General features: G+C 44.3%; 1 protein-coding gene across 5 annotated transcripts in view; it reads right to left on the reverse strand.

Annotated features, from left to right (window-relative positions):
- SRGAP3 (SLIT-ROBO Rho GTPase activating protein 3) overlaps positions 1–20,783 on the reverse strand; it is a 239,674-nt gene that overhangs the window by 65,416 nt on the left and 153,475 nt on the right. For all 5 annotated transcript variants that reach the window (XR_005658157.1, XM_039886636.1, XM_039886638.1 and 2 more), the window contains 6 exons: positions 19,058–19,120; positions 12,155–12,340; positions 8,044–8,172; positions 5,974–6,195; positions 4,250–4,351; positions 1,830–2,027 (listed from right to left, as the gene is read on the reverse strand). Coding sequence is in view for 4 of the 5 variants with exons in the window: in XM_039886636.1 (XP_039742570.1) it covers positions 1,830–2,027; positions 4,250–4,351; positions 5,974–6,195; positions 8,044–8,172; positions 12,155–12,340; positions 19,058–19,120 (900 nt within the window). In the remaining variant the exon portion in view is untranslated. The remainder of the gene's footprint in view (positions 1–1,829; positions 2,028–4,249; positions 4,352–5,973; positions 6,196–8,043; positions 8,173–12,154; positions 12,341–19,057; positions 19,121–20,783) is intronic.

A 20,783-nucleotide genomic window follows, 5' to 3' on the forward strand; every position in this document is an offset into this window, starting at 1 on the left:
GTTGAAAAATTGACTATTAAGATTAAAATGTAGCATCGATGACCCTTAATCATGGACATCGGTGAATTATATCTTAATTTCAAACAGGCTGGACCCCCTTTCCTGCTTCTGCCATCCAGATTTATTTGCTTCTGTTGCCAGAGTGAATTAATACTCATATACACTCCTTACTTATCTTTGCAATGCATAAATTCTCTCTGCAAACATAGGAGGTCCCCAGCAGAAGTGGTAAATCTCAGAAATTAGCATCAGCTGATTCACTAAGACTAGCTATGTCTTCTTTCATGAAAACAACGAAGTCAAAGAGTATCAACTATTGGTTTTTGACAAGGGATCTGACAAGACCAATCACAAGATGGAGTGGGATGTTAGAACTGGGTGGGTTTGTGACTGGTTAAATGACCACAACCTAAAAGTGCTGATTTGTGGATCAGTACTAACCTAATGACATATTTTTAACAACTGTCTTTGGCCTTGCCCCTAGCATACCCATTATTATTTTTAATTGACAAACATTAAAGCACGGAAGCTACGCTCACTGAATCTGCTGACGACACAAGATCTAAAGGGACAGCATATATGTTGAACAGCTGGATCAGAATCTTGACAGTCTGGAACCATTAAGAGGAAATCTAACTGATGATAAACATAACACCTACCCAAGATGTCACCTACACGTCTTTTAGGAGGAGAGTGGCCTGATGTAATGGCAGTGTGTAGGGAATAGAGATTTCACTGGAATTAATAGCTTTCAAGAAAAAAAAAAGAAATATGATTTTAGGACATCTGAAAAGGAACATGGCACCCACTGTGAAAAGAGGTGAAAATTTAGTTCTATTCTGTGCTGATCAGACCTCTGCTGGTAGTCCCAATTTAGAAGAGGCATCAACAAATGGAACATGTTCAGGAGAGAATCACAAGGATGGTAAAGCCATTCAAAAGCAAAGAACCAGATATGTTTAGCTGGGAGAAATAAAAGCCCAGCTCCCTGTAACTACGCCAAAGGCTGTCTTGTAGATTAGCCTCTCTCCAGTTGCCCCAGAAAACAGAATCAAGATCAGTGACTAGAAATTTTAGTGCAGCAGATTTCTGACAATAACAGAGATAAGAGAAAACATTATAATATCTATAGCCAGCCACAAACCAAACAAAAGGGCAGTTTGGGGCAGAAACGAGCTTTTCCTCCAGGGGCTGTTCAAGCAGAATCTATTTGATTTTTTGGCAAGGAAATGGTTAAATGGGATCAAGCATCAGATGGAAGATTTAAGGCCCCTTGCACCGCAAATTCTATGTTCACTAAATACACAGTGAACTAAAGCCTCAATGCCCCTTATTCTTGTTCCTCCCTGTCCCTGGCTGAGTTAAATGTTAGCAATCTAGGATTTTACATGAAGAGCTGGCAACTCACCAGCAATTTGCACGGCTCACGCAGGGCATTGCTTCCAAAAGCCTGCACCCCAACTGAAGACAACACAACATGACAACCATACACTAAACTTTAGGGTAGTTACGTGGGCTTACACTTGGCTCCACTACCACTTTCCTCTCACCCAATTGAACACACCCTCTGTTTTTTTTTTCCCCCCCATAACAGGAAAGATGCAATAACTGTTAATTCAAGATCAATGCCAAAGCTATCCATTGGTAATTTGCTTCCTGAATTTCACAAAAGCCAAGCCAGGCAACTTCATTTGAGAAGCATGTTGGAAGAATTTTAGGTCGAACTGACCCACATGGTTTTGCTGGCTCCCACTAGCTTGGGCTGCTCCCCAAAAGTCAATGCCAGCGGGTGAGCAGGCAGCAGGTTCTGGGTCCAGGACAAAACTTACTGTAAAATAAAACATTTCTGTTTCCTGCTGGTTGGCTCTTCTTTTGGCAATGTTGATCTTGCTCATGTAGGTCTCAGAGGCGGCAGACTTTACAGACTCTGTAGACCGACTGTGTTGGAAAGCATCAGAGACATCGAAGTCTTCCACAGTCAGCATGTCCTGCAAGGTCTGCATGGTGGCGTCCAGGGTTTTTCTCACCTGGGAAAAACAACATGTCAACAAAAATCCTTCAGTGTCAGAATGCAAAATCCTTTTCCCAGGTAGCCCAATCTAGTCGTTTTATTGGATTGCTTCTGCCAGAAAGAACCTTAGAAAATATTGTGACAAACAAGGAACTTGGGTTTTTAGGTCTGTTTCTCTTTACACCTGATTATATAGCCCCAAACTAGCTCCTCCAATGGCAGGTCCCTTGAGAAGGAACAACACTAGAAATATTCTTGGTATCCTTTAGGAAGGAGACAAAGTCTGGATAAGGTGAGCAACCATCCTCACTTTACTCTGCATTTAGCACAATGGCAGATAATTCTCTAGCTATCTGCCGCCTGAGTCCTATCCAAAGCCTGACAGAAAAGAGAACCTCGAGGAACACAGATGCTGAGACATCGCTGTCTAGTCAGTTCTCCAAAACTCCAACCTCTCTCCTGTGATTGAGTGGGACCCTCAGAAGGTTACACATGCAAGGCACATGAGCTCCCACCTCACAATACTCCTTCACTGACTTGTACCTAAATGGTTGACCCTATAGAATGATGGAGCATCATTCCAAAACAGTCCCAGAAGAAATTGTATATAAATTGGTCATTAAATTATTGTTACTCAAAGCCTCTTTCTTGTCACTCAGATCTCAACTTAAATGTCACCTCCTGGTGACTGCGGGCCCCCATGACTACCATTTTTAATGTAGTGCTTATCTCTAATACTTTGCATATTCATTCATTTATTGGTTTGCTTTTTGTGTTTTATTATGTCTTTTTCACTAGAATATAAACTCCATGAGAGGAGGTACTATATTATCTTGCTCACTCACTTTACTCTGCATTTAGCACAATGTTTAGCACACAGTATGTGCTTAATAAATATTTGGACACATATTTGGGGAACAAATACTTGAATAAATAAAGGAATGAATCAGCTCTTTCTAATACTACCTGACAGAAGCTCGGGTTCAAAATTAAGCATCTCCATGGTCATGAACAGCCTACACAAAGGAACACTTGCTTCATTCTTTCTGTGGCCCTGATTTCCAATTTAAATTCCATTAACATTATTATCCATATACTGTTCCATGTAAACAATTTAAAATGCTTTGAAGAAAGATGTGGAGCAGGAATATATATAGGTTCATCTCCTTTCTCTCCTCAAGTTTTAAAAACAAATACATAATTCGTCGCCATATAACCTCCCCCCAGGGACTGCTTTGATTTGTCATCATCCTGAACAATCTGTCTCATGTTCGTCCTAGCTCTGTTCTTTGTGCAGACACAGAGCAAACCAGCCCTCTCTACCCAGGACAGTCCTCTTGAGATGTGAAGATAGAAACTATGACACCCCGTCTCCAGCCGTGAATGCCCTTCTTAAAGACAAACCTGCCCATGATCTCAGCTGACACTTCCCATATCCTGGTGTCCTCCAGCTGGTCGACATACTCCCTACATGGAGACATCTAGTCTGGAATAGGAAATACCTTGGAGCTCAGAATCCATGACACATTCAGTGTGCCCTGGGTTGTTTATTTAATTGTATAATTTTAAATAACTATGATTATTTATGATGATAAAAATAATACAAACTCATTGCAGAAAATAGAGAAAAACACAAAGAAAAAAACAGAAATCACCTATAGTCCACAACCCAGACATAACTATAAATAACATTTTGAAGTATTTCCTTCCAGTCTTTTCTATGCCTGTGAATATACACAGATACATATGCACATACTCTAGCGCGGGGGTCCCCAAACCCCGGGCCACGAATGTCTACTGGTCCATGGCCTCTTAGGAACTAGGCTGCATAGCAGGAGGTGAGCAGCAGCAGGCAAGCGAGCGAAGCTTCATCTGTATTTGCAGCCACTCCCCAGGGCTAGCATCACTGCCTCAGCTCCACCTCAGATCATCAGGTATTAGATTCTCACAGGAGCACTGGTCTCTGGTACCAAAAAGGTTGGGACTACTGCTCTAGTGTACCCTAGTTATGATAATACTGAACAGTTTTATTTCCTCTTTGTTTTTTTTTTAACTTAACATCTTATGAGCATTCCTTAGCATGAAATTTTTTTGGTGTGCATGGTTTTAATGGCTGTGCAATAGTCCATCTTACAGATGAACCCTACTTTCTTATGTGTTCTATGGCAAGAGTGGACTCCCCAAGACAAGGTAGGCCTTTGTAAGGAAATCCGTTACAGGGCAGAGGGGCTCACTCACCTCCTCATTCTCTATCTTGAGAGTGGCCAGTCTGGACTGCAGCTGGTGGTACCGCATGAGCAGTTCTGTCTGGACGGGCTGCTGAGCGCTGACCTGGCACACCTGCAAAAATGACAGCCCCCACCTATGGTTGCCCAGTGCCTTCATCTCCTGTGTGGAGCTAGGGCAGGAGCTATCACTGCTTAGAGGTTAAATGACCTGTCCAAGGTCACATAGCTTATACCTGGTAACTCTAGACGGGAACCAGGAGCCACCCTCTCACACTGCAAAGTGTGGCCTCTCAGTTGTGGTCTTCTACATTGTATACTCTTGAGGGTTTACTAAGAGCTTTGACATAATCTCATTAACTGAGACTGGTTAGTTAATTTCCAGGCAGAAAGTTGTGGTAGGAAAGCAACTGCCTAAGGGAAGCCAGTGAAAAGAATAATGACTGAGGAACAATTAGCAGAGTGCTCCTATTCTCTAGCAGGAAGATACTTCAGAGACCAACCAACTGTGAGGCAGTCTCACTCTCGTAGACCCTCTTCCCCAGCTGGTTGACTGGGAGAGAGGTGGGGGAGGGGAAGAGTGGGGAGAAAAACCGTTCTTCCTATACCCATTTCACCCAGGGCTCTGTTACCACCTGTGGGTGGGCTACTTGGGATGATTCAACTGAGATCATAAGGGACAGCAGGACTCTGTTATTTACTAGTTATCTCCCACTAACGAGGCAACCCAAACTTCGCAGTCATCAGCGGTAACCACGAGGTCAGAATTTCTAGGCCCAGATGATGGGCCAAAAGGGCGAGACATGAGGGCAGAGGGATAGGGCAGGAGCTGTAGGAAGCCCTGCAGAAGGCATCTCTTTTATAAATGACGAAAGTGAGTAGAACCATGTGGAGTGTCTAGTAAATGCCATCTGCTAAGGAGCCTCCTTGTATCACCCTGCCAAGCAAGGGCAGCAGATGGCCCTGCAGAGCTCCCAAGGGATCCAGGGCTGATAGGGTCTGGTCCCTCCAACTCCCATGTGCATGGGTGGGATATATCTAGGTGGAGAGAATGGAGCCACTAGGAGAAAGTTCTGTGCACATGTCCATGGGGAGGAGAGATGATGGAGATGGGGAGGCAGATATGACATCTGGTGTCTGTCCTCCATCAGTTCCAGGAGCAGGGCCTGAGCCCTAGAGAGAGCAGAGATTGACATGGAAAAGCTCAAGGAGCTATTTGCATAAGGTATTTTGTGAAACTTGAGTAACCAGTATACTGCCGTGGGGCCAGCGACAAGTGCCTTCTCTCACATTTTGTTTTCCAGAACGTAGCAAGGGTCTGAGCAGCACAACCACTGAAGGAAACTCAGCTGGTGGTATGCTTTCTGTTTTGGAGGCCAGGCAGTGCCCTGCTGAGGATGCTGGCCAAAGTGGCTGTGATACAAGGGAAGAATGTGAGATGACTTTGGGCAGACATGGGACTTTCTTAGGGTCTTCTAGACATAACTAGGAGGGATTTTAGGGAGCACTAAGGTCCTGCACTCTGCAAGTGGGGAACCTGAGCCAACAAGGTTAGGGTATTAGTGGTAAATTCCTTGGCTTAGGAAGCCCTTGAACCATGAACTTGACCTCAGGCCTCTGAGATAAATATCCTGCATATAGAATGGGGACTGACATTTCCCTCTTACAGATGTTCTGGGAGCACATGGGAGAACAGATGGAAGCAGCCTCAAGCATGAGCTCATGTGAGAAACCTACCTCATCCCCCATGTGGGGCTGGAACTCAAACTTGAGTGGGGGACAGAAGACCTGGTTGCACATGTCCATGACGGTGTGCTTGTCACTTCTGGAATCCAGGTTGTCCACTGCGTTCTCGATGACATCCAGCCCCTCATGGCGAGAGGTCTCCAGGTTGTACTCAGCTGAGAGGTAGGTCCGGAAAGTACGGGCCAGACTGGCATGAAAGCCCAAATCACAGCACTGGGGAAGAGCCACACAACAGAAAGGTGCGGGTGAGGGCTGCGACATGGAGGTGGGACCACCGGCATTTCCTTTCCCACCATGGTGACTTACGATTATCTCTCATTCCACAGTCAAATCTTTCAACCTGGAGGCCCTCCGGCACTTTGGAATCTTACCACACAAATCACACCAAAGCCCTCAGGGGGAATTAGGGGTTGCAATTTGAACAACAGTAGAATGCATCTCACCTTCTCAAGTTTACCACCTTCTTTCTCATCTCTAGGCCTTTATACATGCATTCCCTCTGCCTGGCATACCGTTCCTCTCTCCTTCTGCCTAAATAATCTTTCTTCATGTTTCAGTTTCAAGGTCACTTCTTCTAAGAAGTCTTCCTTGATGTTCTCCACACTCAGGGTTTACGTTCAATGTCCCTTCTCTAAAGGTCCACATCTCCCTCCACCTCCCTCACTGTGACACCCACTGTGTTGCATTGCAATTGCCTGTTAACTTGTCAGGGTTATGCAAGATAAGCTCCTTGAGGGCAGGCTTGCTGACTCTAGTCTACTGTAGAGCCTCAAGACCTAGAGCTAGTAGGTATTCAACAAAAATTTGGTAAACAATGAAAGGACTGGAAGGAGTGAAAAGGAAAGTTGTCAGACAGAGAAGGGGTCTGGCCTCAGGCAAGGGAAGGATCAGGCAGGGCAGAGCAGCTCCCTCTCTTGGGGATGGTGATAATGTGCCCCTCCCGCAGCCTTCCTTGCTTCCTGATGGGATGCACCAGGGCCAGAGGAAAAGGATCCATCCACCAGTACGGAATCTTTACTGAGCATCTACAGGGCCAGATTCCTGCGGAAGACACGAGAAGCAATCCCAGCTCCAACACAGAAGGTCTCCCTGATGATGCCGCTCACAACGTTCTTTCTCCAAGCCTGGTTGTTCCTGCAGCATGTCCTGAGCAGCTGGTGCTAAGGAGTCAGTGTTCCATTCTCCTTTTTCTTAAACTGCCTGATTTCTCCCAAGATAAGCTCCCCAATAAAGCTGATCTGTATACAGCTGACTCTTGAACAACAGAAGTTTGAACTGTGTGGATCCACTTATACATGGATTTTTAAAAATAAATATACCGTCAGCCTCCCATGTCCTGGGTGTTGCATCCTCTGATTACACCAACCATGAATTGAAACAGTATTTTTGATCTGGGTGTGAAGGGCCAACTTTATGTGTTGTTCTATGCCATTTTATATAAGGGACTTGAGCATCTGTGGATTTTGGTATCCGCATGGGGTCCTGGAACCAATCCCCATGCAGATATTGAAGGATGACTATAGTTAAGTTTTGGGAGAGTCAAAAGTTATATGCAGATTTTTTGACTGAGTAGGGGTTAGGCGTTCGGCACCCCTAACCTCTGCATTGTTCAAGGGTCAAGTATAATTCTGATTTATTCACTATTTTCTTTGTATGTGTGTGTGTGTGTGTGTGTGTGTGTATGTGTGTGTCTGTCTGGCAGTCTAGACTTGGGAGCGCTGAACATATAAACATCTGTACCACTTTGGGAAATCCCAAGGGCATGAACAGCGGACAATCACCCTGTACCCCCAAACGCAGCAAAGGACCTGGTGTAGAGTAGGGTACCTGGGAAGCGTACGCTGAATACATGGCTACCTGGCCCAACTATGTGGGAGCCGGCAGAGGCCCACTTCTACCCACTGAAGAAGAAACTCATCTCCCAGGCCCTACAGGCTCACTGCCCTTCCCATCCACCCTGGCATGTCAACTAAAGACAAGGGCCAGCCCCTCCTTCAGGCGACGATTTGCGCCAGCTTGGATGTGGCACCCTATTCAGCACCAGACTCCCCAGGTGCTCACATCGATTAGGTCGGAGACATCATGGATGTAGTATTTGCTTATAGCTGCGTTGGTGGCTGCCAGATTCAGCAAGTAGTCATTCCGGGCCTTTGTGCACTTCAGCTTGTTCTCAGAATACTTTGCCTGCCTCTGGAAGAAGAAAAGAAATGTGAGAGCTGAGCCATTAATGGCAGGGTTGGGGGATTTTCTCTGTGGTCACTGCCTGCAATTCAATCTACCACACACCTCTAGAACGCCTTACTCCATATGCTAGGTGAGTAAGATTTGGGGCCCTGTACTCAAAAAGCTCACTTACATTGCCCACGTGCAACCAACAACAGCACTATTGATAAGCAGCAGTCTTTACTGGTCTCCCCCAGAACAATATCAATAAGATCTCCTGAGGCCCTCACAAAACTGCCCCAAAGGCTGTCCAAACTGTGACAATGGCCTGTGTGGCCCTCCATGACCTGGCTTCCATCCACCTCTCAAGCCCCTCCTCCTCTATCCTCCCCTTCATTGCCAGCCTCCTCTGCCCATCCTTTAAGAGGCCAAGTTCATTCCTGCCTCTAGGCCTTCAGACTAATTGTTCCCACTGCCTGGCAGGCCATCTTTCCAAGTCTCATGATTTGATGTCATTGAGGTCCTTATCCAAGGTCACACTGTCTGATAGGCCTCAGACAGTAACACTGTACACCTCCACAGCCTCTCCCACATTCTATTCCCTTGCTTTGCTCTATTCTTTTTTAAATTTATTTATCTTTATTGAATTTTTAGTGATTATTTTCATTTGTATTTAATTTTTTCAGGACTATTTTTTAGAGCAATTTTTGGTTCACAGCAAAATTGAGAGGAAGGTACAGAGATTTCTCACATACCTTCTTCCTCCCTCATGCACAGCCTCCCCAATTATCAACAATCCCCACCAGAATGGTACATTCGTTAATAATTATCACCCAGAGTCCATAGTTTGCCTCGGGGTTCATTCTTGGTGTTGTACATGACATCTATCCACCATGATAATATCATACAGAATAGCTTCCTTGCCCGAAAAACACGCTGTGCTCTGCCTTCTTGTCTTTCCTTCCCTCCGACTCCTGGCAACCTCTTTTGTTTTTTACTGTCTCCATAGTTTTGCCTTTTCCAGAACATAATATAGTTGAAATCATACAGTATGTGGCCTTTTCAAATTGGTTTCTTTCATTTAGTAATATACATTTTAAGGTTTCCTATGTGTCTTTTCATGGCTTGCTAGCTCATTTCTTTTTAGATCTTAAATAATTAGTTAAGATGCCATTGCTGGATTTACCATAGCTTATTTAACCATTCGCCCACTGAAGGATATCTGGGTTACTCTATTTTTCTTCAAAAGCACTTTTCACCAGCCAAAATTATATTTTTTACCTCTCTGTATACTTATTGATATTTGCTATCCCCTCTAAAAAGCAGGTTCTATGAAGTCAGGGGCTTAACCTGCCTTGTTCATTGCTGGACCTGCAGTACCCAGAATAGTCCCCGCACAGGGCAGGCATTAAATGCCTGGCTGTCTCGGTGTGAGCAGTGGGGAAGAGGCAGAGCGGGGCAGCCAGAGGGGCCAGTCTTGGCTAGGAGCCAGACTGCCTCTCGGGGAAGCAGCTTCTGTTCTGGGCCAGCTGGGCAGGAAGGAGTACAGAGTGCATGGGTTGGAGAGGTGTCTCCTTGCCCTTTTTATCCAGCTGCTGGATAAAAAGAAACAGGGTTTCCTCCTTCACCTCAGTACCCTTAAACCTCCCTATTCCAGACTGAGATCTCTTAGCGTTTTAGTAGGTGTCCCCAGAGATCTCCTCTGATTTTTCTTCAGGATCCACTTATTCTGGGAATTTCTGGAAACAGATTTCTGGCAGGCACACCCTGTACCAGCCATGTACCCAACCCTCACAGAGAGTTTTGATGCTCCTGACCCATACTCAGGGGACTTCTGTGACCATGAGACCATTTTTAGCCCTTCATGAACTCATAACATTTTATAGCTGGGAAGGATATTATAGGTATCTGAGTTTAATTCATCCATTTTATAGGTAAAGAACTGAAGAGGAAAACTAGCTTGTCCAAGAGTCAAATGGCTAATTACTATACAACTCTGAACAAAAAATTAGTTTCCAGGCTCCCGGGCAGTACTCTCTCTACTCCCTCTATATACCCCGCTATGTTGTAGTTCTGTAATTCCTTGCCTGACTGTCTTATCTTTCTTTCTTTATTTTTAGTATATGCACGGATTTGTACAACCATCACTACTATCTAAATTTAGAATATTTTCATCACCCCAAAAAGAAACTCTGCAGCCATTAGCAGTTACTCCCATTCTCCTCCGCCCCAGGCCCTGGCAACCACTAATCTACTTTCTGTCTCTATGGATTTATCTATTCCGGACATTTCACATAAATAGAATCCTACGATATGTGGCCTTTTGTAACTGGCTTCTTTCGCTGTTTCCAAAACTCATCTATGTTGTAGCATGACTCAGGAGTCCATTCCTTCTTATGGCTGGATAACATTCCACTGGGTGGATAGAGCACATTCTATTCACCTATTCGTCAACTAATAGACATTTGGGTTGTTTCTACTTTTAGACTATTATGAACAATGCTATGAACATTTGTGTGCAAGTTTTTGTGTGAACATATGTTTTAATGCCTCTAGAGTAGATACCTAAGGGTGGAACTGTTGAGTCATATGGTAACTTAGTCTATGTTTAACATTTTGTGGAACTCCAAAGTGGCTGAACCATTTTTCATTCCCTCCAGCAGTGTATGAGGGTTCCACTTTCTCCACATCCTCATTTTCTTTTTGTCATTGTCTGCCTTTTTCATTTTGGCCTTCCTAGTGGGTATGAAGTGGTATCTCATTGTGGGTTTGATTTGCACTTCCTTAATGACTAGTGATGCTGAGAATCTTTTCATATACTAATTGGCCACTCATACATGTTCTTTGGAGGAATGTCTATTCAAATCCTTCGCCTATTTTTTAATTGAGCCTCTGTCTGATGATTGTGAAGCCTATTTTTCACTGCCTTTGCAAATTACCCTGAAGTCTTATTTTATTTGCCTCTGGTTACTTTTCCAGCTTACTAAGGTCCTGTTGGATCTTGTTTCCACTAAATCTCCTATAATTTTTAAGAGCTGTAGGATCATATCATCTTACAATTCATCTCATAGAAGCCCAAATAAACATCTGGTGCAATGTTTGGCACATAGAAAGAGCTCAAGAAATGTTTGCTGATTGCACGGAATTAATGAATGCAGAGAAATCAACAAGAAATCACAGCCTTTTTAAGAAGAAAGGAATCTCAGAAGTCACCTAATCTATGATGACAAAAGAGCAGCATATGCAGTGCCCCTCTAAATTCCCTGGCCATGACAAACATCATTAATAGATCACAGCACTGTTTTTAGCTAAAGCCTGGAGAGGGCTCACAATCCTCAACGGAGCTATGGACAGCCACTACCAATTGATCAGAGTTGACACGAGGGGAGATTTATTTGCCATCACTGTCAGATTTTAAAACTGAAGTTCAGAGAGGTGTTATAAATGTGGCATTTTCAAAACCCAGACTGTCTGACTCTAAAACTAGCATTCCCTTTACCATGTCCTACTAAAGCACTTTCTAGTACCAATACGCAGTGATTCTAAATCACACCCATCTTTGCCTTGGCAATAGCAATTTCAGAATGATTCTTTACCTAGGTCCCAGGTGCTGGTTGGTAGCCCAGTGCTGTTCACTCTTTCTGAGACACACTCAGTCCCAACCAGCCTTCCAGCCCCCTAACTGACCCCTGGAGGAAGCCCCTACCCCCGCTAATGCCTGGTGACTCCTGCTCATTGGAGAATGTGCTCGCAGGGCATAAGTCTCATCACAGTTCAGCTCTCTTGTCAATTGAGTGCCTCTTCATGACTGTTGACCCTGACATGAGGCCAGACTCACAAGTGCTAGCGAGGCATGCCTAGCTCTGCCTCCTCCATGACACTGGCCTCTAAGAGAGCAGATGCTGGCAGCACTGTTCTACCCTCATGGCCCTAGAATACAAAGGGGGAAACCGAGGCTGTTGGGAAGCACAGCTCTCCCCTTCCTGCCCCAGCCTGGGTCCTCACTCGCCTTCTCCTTCATCTTCTCAATCTTTTTCACAGAGCTGCGGCGCTGGGGCCGGTCCTCGTGCCGAAGCAGGTTCATGCTGAGCTCTCCAGCCTTGTTGAACTGCTTCTCCTCCTGCTTCTCAGCCTCCTTCAGCTTGCTCTCCGCACTGATGCTCTCCGCGTGGTACATGTGGTAGGTTTTCATGACCTGGGGACACACAAGTAAGGGAGTCGGCAGCCTGGCGGGGCCCAGAGTGGGCGGCCTTAGTGCTCCCAGTCCCCTCCCAAGTTCTGAGCTCCAGTCTGCTCAGCCCTCTCTCTTCCTACAATATACTCTGAGCTCCCATGGCTCTTTGCTTTTGTACAAACTCATCATCATTTTTGTCATTGCCATCATTAGGTTCTTACTAAGTGCCAGGAATGGAGCAGTAAAGAGGAAATTTTAAAGGACAACCACAGCCGCCAAGCATTTAGGGGTCTTAGAGGTGATAAGGCAAATGTGGTCCTTCTCAGCTGTGCTCTCTAAGCCTGCCAACCATGACACTTGTGTCCCTCTCCCCTTCCCCCAGTATCATTGGGAAAGCCCCTCTTTATGTACTCATGGGGCTTCCATGGGACCATCCTTCTTACTCACATACAACTAGTTTTCTCAGCTGTTTCCTCAAGTAAAATTGGTCTGCAAATGTCTCTTTCCCTGAAAGGAGTATTATTTGGTAACTTAATAAATTTCTATGCTCTCTGAAATAAATTCATCCTTGGCTATAAAATGAAATCCCATAAAGCAAATTGTACTTGGCTACTCTTATTCCATAATAAAAGTTGGATATTGTTATAACAAGGGAATTTTTGAATCAGAGGAAGTCCTAGGTGTCATCTAATCTAACCACCAAATTTTACAAATAGAGACACTGAGGCCCAAAAGAGCAAAGTGACTCAAGCAAGATCATACAGTATTATCAGCACAGTCTCCAGACTTTACGTCCATGTGGCCAATTCCACAATCAAGATACAGAGCACTTCCATCACACCAAAAAGACCCCTCCTGTCCCTCTGCCATTGATCCCCATTCCCTACACCCCAGCCCCAGGCAATCATTGATTTGCTTTCTGTTACTGTAGATTGATTTTGTGTATTCTTCATATACATGGAATCATAGAGTATAAAATCTTTAGCGTCTGCCCTCTTTCACTCAGCACAATTTTTTAAAGATTCTCTCATGTTGTTGTATGTATCAGAAGTTCTTTTTAAATTTCTGAGTAGTATTCCCTTGTATGGCTATACAACAACTTGCTTATCTATTCATATGTTGATAGTTATTTGAGTTGTTTACAGTTTTGTAAAGCTGCTAGGAATGTTCATGTACAATTCTTTGTATGGATATATGTTTTCGTTTCTCTTCGATAAATACCTAGCAGTAGAATAAAGAGTCATATGGTAAGTATATAGCCAAATTTAGAAATCTGGTTTCTGACTTTTAATCCACCACTTTCTCTACCACATCATACTGTTTCCTTAATTGATGACAATTTTCTCGGCAGATGTGAATACTCTTGGCAGCCTTAGAGCAAAGTGGGCTGTCCCATACCAACAGTCTCCTGTCTCCTGGTCCCCAACTGGAAGCATACTTTTCCTTTGCAATATCAAGGTTGTGATCATCTTTCTATGCTAAGAAACACAAGAAATTTCTGGAATCCATGGCTCCTGAACCTTGTTCATTTTCTTTTGTTGTTTGGATAATTACAACAGCTAATAGAGCTATGTCCCTGCCTAACAAGGACCTCTAAAATCAAGGAACTTGCAATGAAATACCGGCCAACATTATAACCTCATTCATTCTCATTAAGTTCTGTGAAGTGAGTTTATTAGAATGAGGAATTCTTCTGTGACTCTTATCCTTAAATCACATATCGATCTGTTGTCCAGAAAGTTCTGTTCGCCAGAGATCAGGAGTCATTGGGGGCACCATCTATTGTAGAACATGGTAGGTAAGAATATGGACTCTGGGTACAAATGTCTGGGCTGAATCCTGATGCTGCCATTTACCAGTTGTGTGACCTGGGGCAAGTCATAACCTCTCTGACCTCTCCTTCCTCATCTGTAAAATGGGAATAATGGCACATACATCATAGGTTTGTTGTGAGGAATAAATGAATTAACTTTTGTAAAGTGCTGAGAACAACACCTGCTGGTAAGAGCCATGTAGGCATTAACTGCTACCATCGCCACCATCATCCTCCTCCATGTCTGGGCTGAGAATTTGAGAACTTGGAAGTCATTTGACTTCAGGAAAATGTTAACAAACTCTAGAGAACATCGAATATTGTCAAAAAAAAATTATTCTATACCATGTTTCTCCCTCCTTCTCTCATACTGAAAACCTCCTGAAATTGCAAAATAATAAATGAATAAAAAATGCAATCAATTTTTCTTTGTAGGTCTTGGTGGAAAGAACTGTTTTCCGCATTTCGCCCAATTTTTGCTCATTTGCAGTTGTCCTAAAACTTCTAGAGAAGCCCTTCTTGCTGATGTCATCCAATCCTTTTGTCATTTCCACGAGGCTTATTTTACAAACTCAAGGGACCAGAAAGTGTGCTGGATTGATACATTCTCGACATCTCGTGGCCAAAAGGAAGTACTGCATGCTTATGCATAACCAAAGCAGTTGCCTATTTTCAACCATCTTCTTTATGCCATGGCTCCAGGAACATAAGGCGGCTAAGAGTTGGGGATGGCTGCTAAAGTCTGTCTCCAGGACCCCCCTGCCTTTCTCATTCATGAAACTTTCCTCTATCCCGCCACAGTCGCGGACACCACTGGTTTCTTTGCTTCTCCACCATGCTGCTAGTGGTGGACATTTCTGGATGGCTCCGTTTTCTGTGCTCAATCATTCCTGCTGCATCCATTTCTTTCCACTTCAGCTGCTGAGATCTGCTTATCTCACCACTAATCTATATTGGGTAGTTCAGAAAAAGAGAGAGCATTTCTATTTTCGGCTAGACCTTCCTATCTAATCATCCATGCATGTATCCATCTACTCGCTCAAGGTCAGCATCCCAGCTGGGTATTCTTAGCCTCTCACATTTTCCTTTGCCTAGTTTCCTACTCTTCTTGAATGACAGAGCACTCTTTCTGCTCTTCCACAAGCCAAACTTCCCACTGCAGTCTCCGAAATGCATTCCAAAAATCCCGCGTTTCGAGACCATGCCCCTGACGACTCTGGGGCCAAGTACTATGTGATCCAATTGGTAATTCCTGGCCCCAAGAATATCAATGAACTAGATCATCCAACGTGACTTAAGTCCAAAAGCTGGGGACCACTCTGAAATGAGCTAACTATCTATACCCCAAATCCTCTAGATATTTCCTTCATTTAATTGCCTGAATCATTGGATTCAGCATGAAAGGCCCATAGTTAAATAACCAAAACAATCTGCTCAATATTGTCAGTCTACAATGTGTTGCCAGTCCAGGATGTGTTAAGTATTTAAATTTATCTGTTACTTCAGAGTCTGTAACCTCTCTTTATATTATCCCCAGAATATTTCAGTTAATCCTTACCCCACTTCTGGGAGGCAGTGTGATAATGATAACAGCAATGACGGCAACTCACGTTTACTGAGCACTTAGTTTTACATATAGTAATTCATTTAATTTTCACAAAAACTCTATGAGGTAGACACCATGTGGTCCTTGCTTTACAGATGAGGAAACCACAAAATAGGGATGAAAGGATCCTCTACCCGACAGGGACCAAGGACACCTGGTTGTGAGACTCAACACTCCCACTACTTGCTGGGTGACTGGCAGAGGCTTGTCCTCTCTGTGCTGTCTAGTGAAGACCATATGGGAGGTAGATAGGAAGGTGCTCCATAAATTGCAACTGTAAAGTAACTGGCTGACAGTAGCGTTGAGCTGGGAAGGAAGCAGAGATGGATGCAGAGGTTCACCGAGGAACTTCTTGACAGCATCAATAAAGGGACATGCTGGGGCAGGATAAGAATCGGTTGTTAGAAAATAGGTTCTCAGTGCAGTCCATTCCTGGGCCATCCCACAGTCGTGCGGGGGTGAGACTCTAAGCCAATGCATGCCAAAGATAGCCTTGATAGAAAAGAGAAATCCTTAAATTTCAGTCTGACCACCCACACTCTGTGTGGTCTATGTTCTCCGTAGAACTTACAATCGCTATCTTATTTATTCATTTTGCATGTTTATAAACAGTCTCACCCCAACTAGATTGCAAAGTCCTTGAGGGCCAGGACCTTGTTCACGATCATATTCCCTGCCTCAGAGCAGAGACTGGTAACCAACAAGTATCAGTATATGTCAGTATGAATGAATGAAAAACAGCTGGCTAGCTAGATGGATAAATAGGTGGGTGAGAGGGTAAATGGATGGGTGAATAGAAGGGGAGGGGAAGGGGAGAGTAAAATAGGGGAAGTACAGTTCTACTGCCTTTGACCTACTAAATATAGTTGTGGGTGGGAGACAGCTCTACTTTCAATCATTAAATTTCTATCAAAATGGTCATTATGTGCTAGATACTGTAATAGGAAATACTACAGTGTAGAAGACAAGGTCTCATCGAATATACAGTCTAGTAGGGACACAGACAATTATATAAACGATTATTACATGGTGTGATAAGTGCTATGATGAGGGGACAGGGCACAAAAGAAAGGCTTCCTGGAGGAAGTGACATCTAAACTGAACCTTGAAAAAGAGTAGGTAGGTCAACAGGGCATGGGGTGGGGGTAAAGTATTCCAGTAAAAGGGAGATATACGAGCATTAAGCCCAGAAAGAGCAGGAGCCAAACCGGTTTGAGAAGCGGGGGTTTGTTTGAGCACTAGCCAATGAAGCCACTTCCTTGTCCTCCCTCAGCTACTCCCGCTCAGTAGACATCTGCTGTTTTTCTCTGCTCAGGATCATCTAGTCCTCCCTCTTCTGAAATAGCTTCCTGATTTTCTTTGAGGAAATCTGCAAAATTCCCCTCCCCATTCTCAGTCCACATGGTTCCTGGGAAACTGATACCATTCTCCAATTCTGAGGGTGGGCATGAGGCCCAGGCCTGGCCAAATAGTAACATGTTAATCTGGCCACAGAGATTGGATCTCATGATCCCAGCCAGGCCAATCACAGACAGCCCTGGGCTTTGCTGGAAACATGAGGAAGGGCATTTTCTCTTTCCACTAGGGTGCACTAAGCTGGTAGGAAGTGAGTTTGCAGTTGGGGGTGAGGAGGAGGCCATCTTTGTCACCACATAGAGGAAGGCTGCCTGATCCTGAAAACCACACAGAGAGAAACAAAACTAAAAGAAGGAGAGAGGCTGATTCCCAAAGATGGGTGGGTGGGTGGATGGACGGACGGACGGAAAGAAGGAAGAAGGAAAGGAAGAGAGAGAGGAAGGAAGGAGAAAAAGTAAGGAATGGAATAGAATAAAATGAAGGAGATGCAGTTCTATAGCCTCTGATCTGGTGACTATACTGGAGGTGCTGCTTGTTGCGGAGGAATGAGCACCGGGGTGCCGACAACATCCCTCCCCCACCACCAATGTAATTTGTTGACTGCACAGAGTCTTTGGTAGTTGCCCCGAAAATTCATTTAAATTCAAGCATGTGGAGCTGCCTGCTGTGGACCCGGTGCTGCAAGAGGCACAGTGGCAGGCTGTGAACACTTCAAGTGTTAGTCTTTGAAGTGTCTTGTACATCCCTGGTGTTCCCAGGGTGCTTGTTGAAACAGATGAGGGATGGAGGGATACATGAATAAATGAAAGAAACTGGTTTTGCCTATGTGGAGTTTAGAATCTGGGCAGGGAGACAGTAAAGTATGTGAACGGATGATACAGCAGCCCAAGACAGAGCACAGTATGTGCTGGATACATGGCCTGGGACGGTCAGTGCCTGGACCGCGAGTCCTGTGGGGCCAGAGCCATGTTCTCCACAGTGTGCCCAGAACCTCCAGCAGTGCTGGCATGTGGCTGGTGATCAGTACATATTTGTTGAGTGAAAAAAATGAAAGGATAGTGTGTGTATGCATGAGAGATTAATTGAGGGTTCAGAAAAGTGATGGCTCCATGTGGGCTTCTGTGCAAGGGTGAGTTTTGAGTTTGGTACCTTTGGATGGATAAGAATCCAAGAAGCAGAGGGGAAGAGAGGAAGAGAAGGGGAATTCTCAGCAGGAGAGGCAACCTGGGATCCCCGCAGAGCAAACTGATTACAGACAGATTGGGGTTGGAAATCCCGCTGCACCACTTACCAAGTACATTTCTGCACCATAACCAGTGTGCTTATCTTATGTTCCCCATTTACTCACCTTCGTGGACTCCAATAGCCATCCCAAGTTCAGTTAGATCTTACCTCCAAGCAGGTAGCAAGGTCAGCTCTCGGCCAAATTGTGATGTTCTGAAATTATTCCCTGGAGATGACAAGTCATGCTCACCCCCCCCATCACTTCATGTAATCCCCTGAACGATGCTCCATTTTTCAGATGAGAATACTGAGACCAGATGAGCTATGTGCCTGCCTAAGTTCCCACACTCAGCAAGGAGCGGGCCTCGACTTCTGTATGTCTTACCTGACTTCCTAACACACACTTCTTACTCAGAAGCAATTGTGGTTGTGTTCCCTCCACCCCAACTTTGTGTCTTCTGCTTTGGTAAGTAACACATTCCCACAGCTAGCAGGTCGTCTGAATCTCTCATGAACTTTTACAAACTAAACATGCCCAAGGTCCCACCCTGATGTACAGAATAAGAAGCTGGGGTCACAAGTCAATCCCACCGTGATGACCCACTGTCACTCAGGCACACAACACAGCAAAAAGGCCCAGGGCCTTCCTAGACCTCTGGTTAGCCTCCCTCTAGCCCTGGCCACTGAAGAAAGGGGACCTAATCTCAAACAGCAGCAGCAGCAGCTCAGCAAGACTTACCGTGTAGAGTTCATTGGTGACCTTCAGGAGCTCCTCATGCATCTGCAGGCCAATCTCCTTGCTCTGAAATGTGGAAGAACAAATGTCAGAAGGTGGCTGCTTGCACAGACCAATTTCCTTTTCAACACAAAAAGGGCAGGAATGCCTGGTGCGGGGTGGGAAGGGGAGCAGAAGTCAAGATAAATCTCATTGATCTAGACTTGAATTCCTCAGCTCATGTCTATGAAATAAATCCTTCCCCAGCCTATATGTTGGGGAACCCCACATATCACCTCCCTACCTTGGTGATTCTCAGAGATATCGTCATATCGCTTCTGAGAAATCCCACAGCCAATCAACCTGTTCATCTTTCTTTAATTCTGTGTATCATACACTGATGTGACCAGAACATATGTCTCTAGTTCATTACTCATTAATATCTCCTGAGAGTGGGGTTCCATATAATACAGTTTGAGAAATAATGATCTAACATCTCAATTCATCATGAGCAGCTCAGGTAAACAGATAGCCCTCTGGATCACTGGCAGGAAATTGAGGTCCTCACCTCCTCTGTGTCACCAACTGGCCATGTGGCCGTAAAGACTCAGTTACCGCATCTATGAAATAAAAACTTAAAGAAATACTTTCCAAAGCATTGTCTGGAGGTCACTGCTAAGTGCCACACTAAAAAGAGGCAGGGGCTTCTGTGACCAAATACCTTTGGAGAAAGCTAGTTAAATAAAGTGAGATGGCTTTTCTTAATGCAGAATGTTTCATAGGTTGTTATACCCTCATACGCATGGACTTTATAAAGCGGGGTGGGGGAGCTGTCATGTGCAGTTTATTTGACCTCAATCCTTTTTCTGTGATCACCAGTGACTTACATGTTTAGTATATTGAGAGATATGATGCAGAAAACAAATTCTCTTCAGGTTCCATCTAGCCTGAAGAATCTAAGATTCTGTTACTTTATGTATGTATGTATGTATGTATTTATTATTATTATTATTATTATTATTATTATTATTATTATTATTACTACTACTACTACTACTACTACTGTAAATACTCACCCTGTCTGCCTGGATCATCATGTGAAATTTCCATACTGAAAATGGGAGTCTTGATCTCTGCTACCTGACAGCTGAGTCATCCTGTTCTCCCTTTCAGCTCCCTCAGCCTCAAGCATGACCATCAGATGAAAGGCAGAGACCAGCCTTCCTTCCAGTGAACTTCAACTTTTGTGGTTATATCTGTTAAGCCACTTTAAGCTGGGGTTGTCATTTGCAGCCAAAAAGCATCCTAAAAGACAGATTTATCACCTCCAGTCCCAGAACAGGCATGTCATCACTGCAGGACCCAGATTACTGAAGCTGTCCCTTAACAAAGTCCCTGACTCTTGTCTCCGATTCTGCATGCCCATGCCAGTGTAATTTCCTAGAAATGTATTTCCCAGTGTCCTTCTAAAGCCTCCTCAATCCCTACAGGATCGAGATCCAGCTCTTCAGCTTGACTTTTAAGGATCCAGGTAACTAGCGCAGGCCTGGCTAGACAGTAGAAAGGGCTGGATTTTGGAGCCACAGCCACTAAGCTATTTCAACTACCCACACCTCAGCTTCCTCATCTGTAAAATAAACACTCGTTATTTATAAAAGAAAGTGTAATGATCTTGCTTGTTTATCTGTTCATTCATTTGTCATTTGTTCCAACACTTAAATGTAAATCCCATGAGATCAAAGAGACTTTT

Source organism: Pteropus medius, unplaced genomic scaffold, assembly GCF_902729225.1.
Source record: "Pteropus medius unplaced genomic scaffold, Ma_sr-lr_union100, whole genome shotgun sequence".
In the NCBI taxonomy this organism is placed as follows: domain Eukaryota; kingdom Metazoa; phylum Chordata; class Mammalia; order Chiroptera; family Pteropodidae; genus Pteropus; species Pteropus medius.